At 52.6% G+C, this 10,526-nt stretch overlaps 1 protein-coding gene and 1 long non-coding RNA gene across 6 annotated transcripts in view; one reads left to right on the top strand and one right to left on the bottom strand.

Annotated features, from left to right (window-relative positions):
* SCUBE3 (signal peptide, CUB domain and EGF like domain containing 3) overlaps positions 1-201 on the bottom strand; it is a 33,623-nt gene extending 33,422 nt beyond the window's left edge. For all 3 annotated transcript variants that reach the window (XM_077904313.1, XM_077904314.1, XM_077904312.1), the window contains exon 1: positions 90-201. In XM_077904313.1, coding sequence (XP_077760439.1) covers positions 90-174 — 85 coding nt within the window. In that variant the 5' untranslated portion in view covers positions 175-201. The remainder of the gene's footprint in view (positions 1-89) is intronic.
* LOC144317646 (uncharacterized) overlaps positions 1-8,699 on the top strand; it is a 51,493-nt gene extending 42,794 nt beyond the window's left edge. For 2 of the 3 annotated variants that reach the window (XR_013383653.1, XR_013383654.1), the window contains 2 exons: positions 7,586-7,697; positions 8,163-8,699. This is a non-coding gene — a long non-coding RNA (uncharacterized LOC144317646). The remainder of the gene's footprint in view (positions 1-7,585; positions 7,698-8,162) is intronic. The other variant, XR_013383652.1, reaches the window with a different exon arrangement.
* Positions 8,700-10,526: the final 1,827 nt, after the last annotated feature.

A 10,526-nucleotide genomic window follows, 5' to 3' on the forward strand; every position in this document is an offset into this window, starting at 1 on the left:
CCGCGCGCCCGCCCTGGGGCCCCGCCGCCCCGCCGCCCGGCCGCCCCGCCGCCCCGCCGCCCCGCCGCCGCGCGCCCCTCCTGCCTTACCTTGCGCGGCTCTGCTGTGCTGCGCGGCGCGGGCGTGGACCAGCAGGACCAGCAGGCAGAGCCCGGGCACGCGCCCCGAGCCCATGGCTGGAGCCGCGGGCGGCCGGGCGGCCCGGGCTGGGGTCGCAGCCCCGCGAGGGCGGAAGCCGGCCGGGCCCCGCGCGCGGGAGGGGAGGGGAGAGGAGGGCAGGGCAGGGGGCGCCCCGCCGGGCCCGGGCCGGGGGCTGCGGGCGCGGGGCTGCGAGGGCGCGGCGCCCTCGGCGGGAGGCTCCCGGTGCCGCCGGCTTCTCCCGGCCCGACGCGGGGAGAGCGGCGCGGAGGGCGCGACGAGGCTGGGGGCGCCGGGCGCCGCGGACGGAGGGGAGCCCCCGCCGTGTCCGAGCCGGGCTCAGCGGGCGGCGGCGGCGGGGCTGCTCCGTCCAATCCTCCCCAACTCCCGGCTTCGCCCGAGAGAGCTGCGGCGGCAGAGCGCGCAGAGCCCGAGCGAGGGACCTGAGAAAGGGGAGGGGAAACGCCGCGCCAGAAACACGCCCTTTCTGCCTCTCTTTCTTCCTCTCTCGCTCCTTCTCCGCGTCTCGGGCTCCGTCTCTTTTTCTTCGCCTTTCTCCTCCTCCTCCTCCTCTTTCTCCTCCTCTCCTCTGCTCCTTTTCGTTTTCTTCCTCCTCCCCCCCCTCCTCCTCCACCACCTCCTTTTTCGTGCCCCTTTTTTCTTTCAAATGGGGCCTCGGCGCGGCGGCCGCTCCCCCTGCGCGCCCGGGCGCGGCGGCCCCCTCCCCAGGCTGCCGGGCCGCTGCCTGCAGGAATTTACAATCCGGCGCTGGGGGAGCGGGCCCGGTCTCCATGGAGACGGCTTCCCCGGGAGCAGGGAGGTCAGGCGCAGACCGCGCACAATCAATGGATCAATGCAAGCCCCGCTCGGCTCCAGACCAAACAGCACCCGGCTCCGGCTCGTCCTCTCTCCCCGCCGAAAGAGCGGGGAAGCTAGGGTGCGCCCCCCGCGCTCGCACGAGCTGGGGGCCGCGCGACGCAGGTTTGCACGCACACCTCTGCCCCGAGACAAAGAGAGCTCGGGGTGTCGGGGAGGCTGGGGCGGACGGAATCGCGCTGGCACCCCGGCCCGCCGGCCGACGCGGCCGGGCACGGGAGATGCGGCCGCACAGGACCAAGAAAGACCGAGAACGGCGCGGACTTCGGGCCGAGCGACTCCCTGCCAACTCTTACCTCCACCCCCCACCCCCCACACACACCCTCTGGTCTCAGTGTTCGATCCTAGTGCCGAGTCCACTTTAATTGAGGACCAAGAAGAAAGTAGTCTTCCGTCAGCTCGAACTGCCAGCCCCAGGGCACACTCCCTTGCAGTTAAGGCCTTGGAGGTAGCCCACTGAGTCACCCTACCCCTACAGAGGTGGTTTTACGGATAAAACTCTCATGCGCTCGGCACAGGGGCAAAAGCTAATCCACGGGAATATGCCTATGCGTGTAAATGCAGACACAAAGATCGGCACAACACGCTTCTCCAAACCTGCCCTCACAGCTTCAGGATGTGGCCCCGACAGTCCATTCTGAACGCTTCATATCTCCAACTGCTCAGCAGCAGAGGAGTGATGAATGATATTTGAAAAAAAAAATATATATATATGCAAAGGGTATAAAAGGAAGTGTCTCTGAGCCCTGGACACTGCCTCCTGGATGGATTTACAGCCTGGCATCTTCTCTCCTCTCATCACTAGAGAAAAACCCCTTGAAAAGATAGTGAGGGCTTTCTTGGAGCATGGGGCTTCGTCAGCCTGAGACCATGCCAGGTTCCAGACAGTTATTTCAAAGCCAACTTTCTGCAGCGAAAAGGCAATTGGGACCCAGACTAGCCTCACAAAGCCCTCAGGGTACCCAGGGAGGAAGGGAAATGACCAGAATCATCCTGAAAATAACTCAGTTCTCAGAACCTTGACAGTAGCAGCTCACACCAGGTAGGTGACAGGTGTGATGTGTCAGAGGTCTCCTGAGCCCCCAGGGAGAAGACTTGAGCCCTTCCTTCCCTAGGGATTGAGTAGAAGAGTAGGAGGATGAAAACAGACTCAAGCACTTGGGGTATTTGTCCTGGCTGTGTCATGGGATGAAGATTGCCTTTGGGCAAATCACATCTCAATGGGCCTCTCAGTGCTATCTAGAAAAGAAGAGGATGGATTAGCCCCTTGGCTGAAAGGAGACAATGCCCTTAGGAAGCCTCCGAGAGGAGGTCTTGAGAGCCCCTGCCTGGCATGGTATGGATGATGGTAGGGATGGAAGCACACAGATCACAGGAATGGTGTGGAGGCCACAAAAGTTTGGGTCAAGTGATCTCCCAGGTCCCTTCCTGCTCTGTCACTCTAGGACTCCCTCCCTCCTTCATTCCATTGGCAAACCCCTCCCCTTGAAGCTGCTTTGCCTGCTGCCACCAATTATGTATAGGGCTGGGGGACAAGTGCAAACTTGCCATCCTCTCTGCCCCAAACAAGAGAGTGTTTTTTTTTTTTTTTTTAAAAAAAAAAAAAAAAAGGAGAAGAAGAAGAGTTGGAGGTTGCCAGATGGTGCTGGATCTACATGGGGTCATAGGGAGAGAGCTGAGGAGTCCCTCCAACGCAGGGAAGGGAGACTGCACCGTGCCTTGCTTTGTCTCTGCCTTGTCTTGGACACTCGTGAGAGCTTCTCTGGGTCCCTAGGGTGGAGGGCACCGGCTCACCCTCTAGACCACAGGGGAGGTGGGAATGAAGGAGTCTGTAGGGGCAGATCTATAGGTCACCTCAGACCCTCTCTCTAGTTCGGTGGTTTCCTGGCCCCCTGAGTGTGGACCTTGCCCTATCATAGCTGCTGAGTCTCTGGGAGGTTCAGTGTCCTTTACTCTGGTTTCCTCTGCCTGCCCCCCTCCATTTTGCCAGCTTTTGCTCTGCTCCTCTAGGACCAGATGAGCTTCCTCCACAACTGGCAGAAGCACAGGTCCCTGCTCTGCTCCCCACCATCCGGTCTGGTTCCAGCCCACCCCCAGCCCTTCTGAGGATTCTGTGGGAACAGAAGCAAGGCTTCTATCACTGGGCACTGTGAATCGAGGGGCCGGTCCCACGACCCTCTGCCCTGTCCACTTCTGCAGGGACTCACAACGGGGTAATGACACAGGAAGATGACAAGGAAGAAATAATGAAATGACTCTTACGAGTGGTATTACAAAAGCAGCAGCATATGCCATACCCTCACTGGCAGGAGCAAAAACGTCCCTGGGTTCTCTGGGCCTCCCACACCCTCTCAGGCCAGGTTTCTTTCAGGTTTCCCTTTCCTTTGGGATTGCTTCTGATGTTCATTTCATTCTAATTTCCCCTGCAAATGTCTAGGGAGAGGACTGGGCTGGGGACCCAGCCTGATCCTGCTTTAGGGATACCTCTGCCAGGGCTTCATCATACTCTGGGACTTCCCCTCCCCTGTCAAGTCTCCTTCCATGAGCCTTTGCTTTTTCTCTCGGCATCTCAGCTTCCCCATCTGTAAAATGGGTCCAGTGACCCTCCTCGATAGGCAGTATATTCTGATGGAGAACACTTATGTGTCAGAATTAGACTACCCCAACGACAATGTTGGGCCCTCCCATTTTCCAGCCATCTATCTATTTCTGCTAGTTATTTCACTTCTCTGAGCCTCAGCTGCCTCATCTACAGAATGGGTATGGTCACATAACCTCAAAGGTGGGGATGCATCCCTGCCTAACTACATGGGTTTGAGAGTAAAAGAAACCCTGCGGTTCCAATCTCAGCTCTGTTGGGGCACCTGGGTGGCTCAGTTAGTTAAGCATCCGACTCTGATTTCAGCTCAGGTCATGATCTTAGGGTTGTGAGACTGAGTCCAGAGTAGGGCTCTGTGCTGGGTGTGGAGCCCGCTTAAGATTCTCTCTCTCCCTCTCCCTCTGCCCCCACTCCCACTCATGTTCTCTCTCTCTCTCAAAAAAAAGCAAATCTCAGCTCTGTTAATTTTCTAGCTGTGTGACTTCAGGTAGGTCATTTAATCACAGTGAGCTTCAGTTTTGTCTTCTGACAAAGGGAATAGAAATGCCCACCTCGAAATTATATGGCATTAATTACATGAAGCAACGAACAGAAAGCCTCTGGCACATAGTAGGCATTCAGTAGGCGGTAGCTACTGCTGTTATTTTGACTGCTTCTCAGAAAGAACAAAGGCCACAGTGCTTGATAGTAAAGGTATCATAGTGCCTGGGAAGAAGCAGTCTTGTCCTGGGCCAGACTTTGATGCCGCTGAGCATGAGTACAACAAACTGGGCTCAGTTCTCACCACCTTCCAATAGGTTCTGTGCATTATCCTTTCTTACTGGGAGGTTTCCAGAAGTGCAGTGCATTCAAACTCACCGCACTTGTCAGCAGCATTTTCAAGTTGGAGAGTAGAAGGAAGTGCACCTGCCAGGGAGGGTAGTTCATTCCAGAATCCCGCTTTCCCTATGCCCTTGCACCTCCTACCTTGCGTGAAGAAAACCCAGACACTCAGACCAATTAGAGCTCATAGCTACTGTTTACTGAGTGCTTTTCTATGTGTGCCAGGCACTGTAGCAGGCATTCCAGCAAGCCTATCAGGCAAGAATCATTATATTCATTCTGTTGATGAGAAAAACTGAGGCTCAAGTAGGTCAACCTGCCCAGATGACCAACTAAGAAGAGAAAAAGCCAGGACTTGGGCCTGGACTTGACTCTGAAGCTTGTGTACCCCCTCCATTCTCTATGCTGCCTCCTCTGAATCCACAGAGTCCTAACACATTCTGGCCACTGTTACAGTTTAATCATTTGGGACAGGCTGAGTGAGAGTCACAGACCAGTCCCTTCACACATAAGAGGGAATAGGGCAGTCATCTTGTTCTGGAGGATCATGTAGGAGTACAACTTCAAAAGGCTTGAGCCATCGGGGCTCCTGAGTGGCACAGTCGGTTAAGCAGCTGACTCTTGGTTTGATCTCGGGGTCATGGTCTTAGGATTGTGAGATCAAGCCCTTCATCCAGCTTCATGCTCAGCGTGGAGTCTGCTTAAGACTCTCTCTCCTCTCCCACATCAAGTAAATCAATAAATCTTAAAAAAAAAAAAAAGGCTTTAGCTATCACATTTGTCTGATGAGAGCTCAGATGTCACACAAATTTAAGAGACAAAGCTAGAAGCAGAATCCATGTCTTCCCTGACTTCTGACTCATGGATCAGTGCTCCTTAGCCTAGTACCCTCAGAGTTGCCAGTCCCACCTCTTCTAATTCTCACTCTTCCTTTTCCTGATAATTTGATCAGTCATGCATCCTTCTATCAAGTGGAATATGGTACTTATAGCATACCCTCTCCCCAATATACATTGTCCTGGGCCCTTTAAGGTGTGCAAAAGAAGTAGAAAATGTGATTCCCTACTCAAGAAGATATATCAACATCAGTGCATATCGTTCCAAACCCCTCTGCATCACATGGCAAATCCCCCAAATGCTGGAATCTCACCAGGAAGGCAAGATTTGTATACACAAAACAAAGTTATCTGAATGCAACATCAAGCAATCCAGATGGAAGTGCCATGAAAAGTCAGGAAATAGAAGTCTATCATCCAAGTAGAGACTTCATGGATGAAGAGGGATTTGAGGTGAATCTTGATGACACTTAGAGAGAAATCAATGGATAAGATAGAAATATAAACAAAAATCGGTGGTTGACAGAGAAAAAAAAAGAGAACTCTCAGAATAACAACAACCAAAGAAATGGAAGAAAGGAGGGAGGGATCATATCAGGTCACTGGACATGTTGACCCTGGTCGGTCCTTGTTTCCCACCTATCTGGGATGACTCAGGAGCCATTTGGTCATATAGGCAGAGGACAGGAAGTAATGCTCTCCAAGGTCTGTTCTGGCCCTGGGATTCTAGGACTAACTTGCTCCAAGACCCTCAGTCTTGCCTTTATAAGAGAGGTCTATTTGGGTGGGGAGGCAGTACAGCCTCGTCCAAGCTGCCCAGACCTGTTCCAGTCTCTCTCCTTGGCCCCTTGGCCCCATGTCCACCCAGTCTGTCCTCCCTGCCCACCCCCACACCTGAGTCACTTTGCCACCTGCTTCCTTCCCACCTGCTCCCTGGCTGCTTCCATGAAGGAAACAAAAATACCCAGCCTGCCAAATGGCATTGACACCAATGCCTGGTTCCAGACCCCTCCACATCACGAGGCAAGTCTCCAAACTGCCCTGCGTTTGTGCTCTGTCCCTTTCCACACAGCTGCTCTTCTAAACTTTGGTTTCCCCTCTGCCAGCCTCAGCCCCCTCACTTCTCCCATCAGTACCCTCAACTTCTGTTTCACGGAGAGGGCATTGAACATCCTGTCCCCCAGCCCCCTCTTCCTTCCATTGCTGGGAGAGGGGTCCCTCCTCTTGGCCAAGGCCAACCCCACATACACGTGCAAGGATCCCATCTTGTCTTGGCCCTACGGTGAGCTAGAGCTATCTCCTCCCTCTCCTGAATCCCTGACCTCAGCTCCTTCTCCTACAAACCCAGAACAACCCGCAGCATCCTACGGTAGCAGTAGACAACAAACTTCCCCAGACCCTGCTGCGAGCACACCTGCTCTTCATCTCCACTTCGTTGCTTCCCTTAACCCCTCACCCTAGGGCAGTCTGTCCCAGGGCTCCCAACACACACCTGCTGGGGGCCCAGTGACTTCCACGTTTCCCTATCTGGGGCTGCCTGCCAGTCGTTATCTAGCCTGACCTCCTTGCGTCATCAGAAGCCTCTGAACATTTTTCTTTTCCTTCTTGGAGCCCTTTCTCTTCCCAGATCCCCCACTGGCATCTTAAGTGTTTCCAGCTTGGATTTTTCTCAGTTCTCATACTACATGACCTCCCTGGGGACTCTCACCCAGTGACAGCGAGGGTGGCGGAAAGAATACTGGCTTTGTGGTCAGAGGGTTCTAAGTTTAAATCCCAGCCCATCAGTGGGTGAGTTTGATCAAGTTTCTTCACATCTCTGAGCTTCAACTTCTTCATCCAGCAAATGAGGAGAGGAAGATAAAATTCTGACGTTGCAGGTTGTTGGACAGTTACTGCTGATAAATCTCATGGAAGTCCCAGCACACAGTAGGTGGACAGTTTGCTCTACATTGCGGGGCCCTATGGCTCCAGCTACCACCAATGTGCCAAAAGCTCCCAGATCTACATCCCTAACCCCCACTTTTCTTCTAGCTTTTATGCTAGGTGTCTGATTTTCAGATCTCTATCTCTAGCTCCTTCCTCTCTTTTCTATCTAGTCCTGTATTTCTTCCTATTTATAGTGCTTTCCAATGGCATTTTTTCAAGACCTCAAGCTGAATAGACACCCAACCAAACTCACAGTTCCTCTCAAAGCATTCCTGTGAGCTGTCCTCCTCCTGTGACCTCCACCTTGAGGTTAATGGGTCCATAACCCACTGAGCAGCCCCAGGTGGGTTTCTCCGGGACCGAAGGACTCTTTCTCTCCATCTAACAGGGCACCAGATCCTGTGAAATCTCTCTCAAATCCATCCTTTCTGCCAACCCCCATTGCCACTACCTTCGTTTGGACACTCGCTACATCTCCCGTGGACCATTGCCTGACAGGGGTAAGTTCCACACCCCTAGTATGGCATACATGGCCCTCTGTGCCAGTCCTGGACCCTTCTCCCCAATGACATCTTATGTTTGTCTTCTGATCTCACCGTCACTGTACTTAGACAACACTGTGCCTGGCATATACCATGTTCTTGCCAGCTGGAAAACCACCACTACCCTTTAAGATCCAGCTTAAATGTGTCTTGTTGCTGGCCTTGAGCTCAGTGGTCCTTGTGGTGGCCCTGGCCATACTGTACTGTGATGAGCTGTTTTCCTTTGCTCATCTTCAAAACTGTTGAGGGCAAGACCCATATTGGTCACCACCGTATCCCCAGCCCTGAGCATATAGTTGTGTGCTCAGTGAATGTTTGTTGAATGAATAAAAGAATGAAGGAATGTGAGTTCATGGGAATCCCAAGGAGATTCAAGGGAATGCCAAGGAATATCTCTTGACCTGTCTCTCTGCCTCCCACCAGAGATTGCTTTGGGTTGCTGAAAGGACTGATGGCAGCAGAGGATTAAATGGAGAGGCAGTGCAGAGACTCCAAGATGAAGAAAAACCCCAGAGATGCTGGGGCCTATGAAGCCACTCTGGCCAGAGACTCTCAGATTCTGGAAGACATAGAAGCAGAACTGGAACCTTGCAAGCCAGAGCTCAGGATCTCTCCAAAGGCCAGGGGCCAAGGTGGATGGCCTTGGTCCACAGGCAGCTTCTGTTTGGAGGAAGCAGGCTCAGGAGGCAGAACTCTCATTATCTTTCAACCACTCCATCCAAGATCTTTCCCACCGATGCTTAAAATTCCATCATAAGAGGGTCACTCCTTGGGATCCCTGGGTAGCGCAGCGGTTTGGTGCCTGCCTTTGGCCCGGGGCGCGATCCTGGAGACCCGGGATCGAATCCCACATCAGGCTCCCGGTGCATGGAGCCTGCTTCTCCCTCTGCCTGTGTCTGTGCCTCTCTGTCTCTCTCTGTGTGACTATCATGAATAAATAAATAAAATCTTTAAAAAAAAAAAAAAAGAGGGTCACTCCTTTGAGCTAAACCTTGTGTTCCTTGGGTCCCAAATACAAATATCTCTGTGAGACAAAGTAGCTAGATTAAGCCTTTGCCGGTTAAATCTTTAGTTACCAGTTGAAACCTTAACCGAGGTGTGGCAAAGGAGGGGCAATATAGGGGTGTTCCTATATGAACCTGGAACTTTGCTGAGAGCCAGCTCAGCTTTGTTCTGTTTCCCACTGGCTGCCCTCCCCCAAATCCCCACTGGGTTTCCTCACCAGAGGAAAAGTTGGAGAGACAGAGGGGGACCTCTCCACTTAACAGTGTAATTCCTCTGGGTACCCTGGAACAAAGAAAAGGTGGATGGAGGGACTGGGGCCAAGTTCAAGGTGTTCATGTACCAATTCATAAAGCGAATGGCTCTTTAAAAAAAACCTCAGTTCTCCAATAGCTTCTATTGTATTTTCTGAGAAGGGCTCCCATAGAACTGAAAATCCTGTTAGGAGAAGCTGAAAACTTTCAGTAAGGAAGGGGTCAGAATGTTTGCTGGCTGTGTACTTATGCTGAGCATCAATATCCATACAGAAGTTTGCCTCCCTTGTCTGGCAAGAGGCTCTCCCTTCATGCCACCTCTCTTCCTCTGTCTCAGGTGGAGAGCTGTCTGGGGCATCATGCCAGGCTGGGTTGGCAAAGCTCAAGGGCATCTCAGCCAGGTTGTTATTCCTTGGTTGTCTTACTCTGGTCCTGCAAAATTATGGGTCTGCAGGAGGCTGCAGTGCGCTGGTAGAGAACGAGCCCTGGCCCTAAGTCAGGGATGCTCCTCCCCTTGACCAGTCTAAAGCTACTGAAGAGGGAGAGGAAGTCATTGTAGTCCTCTCCTGCCGCATGGCACCCGCCGCCCCACGCCCCGGTCCAGTCCTGTTGGGATTGAGGGAAAGATTGGGTGGCTCCTCTTCGGCGGACCCAGCGCTAATGCCATCCTTCGCCAGTAGGTGCCGCCATCTAACATACCATCCTCCAGCCCTGGGCAAACGCCGGAAAGCAGACCCTCGGGAGCCAACACAAGGAGCCCAGTGCCTCACACAAATTTGCAAATGGTGAAGTTAAGATGTGGAATTAATTGTATGCGTGCCTCTGTATAACCGTAATTCAATTGTTAATGAGTTTGACATTCTTTGTGCACTCACTATGTGCCAGGAACTTAAAGGATATGGGAACTCAAAGATGACATAATTTTTGCTTTCAAGTTCGTGTAATTAAGTAGGAGAGAGAAATTTGCATCTAAATAATTAGAATATAAGGTAGAACATGGTAAATGCCCAAATACAAAAGTGCCAACATAAAATTCTAATGAGGGCACAAAGGAGACAGATTAATGCCAGCTGGAATCTTGGGGACGCCCCAGAGGGGAGGGTTTAAAGACAACCTCGAAGAATACGTAGAATTCCCAGATGTGGAGTTACATGAAGAGGGCAAGGGCCTTTCTGGGTGGGGGACATGAGGTGAGCAAGGACCCAGAGGGGGGATGGTCTTCAGGGAACTAATCATGTGGTATTCAAGGGGACGAGTGTTAGTGTGAAGATCTGAAAGGTGAGCCAGACAATGAAGAGCTGGGTTCCCTATGATGCTGCTGGGTTGTGCGTGGGTCTGGAACCCCTCCCTGATGTATGACTCAAAAGCGAGGTGGCAGCGTGGGCAGCTCCCATCAGGAATTGGTTTTATATACTCTGGGCCTAGGTATTCTGCAGGATTTCTTCAATGTTTAGTGGACTTATTGCATTGAAAGAGAGCAGAAGAAGGGGGAAAGACACACACACACACACACACAAAGTAAAAGGAAGGG

The sequence above is a fragment of the Canis aureus genome, chromosome 7 (genome assembly GCF_053574225.1).
Source record: "Canis aureus isolate CA01 chromosome 7, VMU_Caureus_v.1.0, whole genome shotgun sequence".
Taxonomy (NCBI): Eukaryota; Metazoa; Chordata; class Mammalia; order Carnivora; family Canidae; genus Canis; species Canis aureus.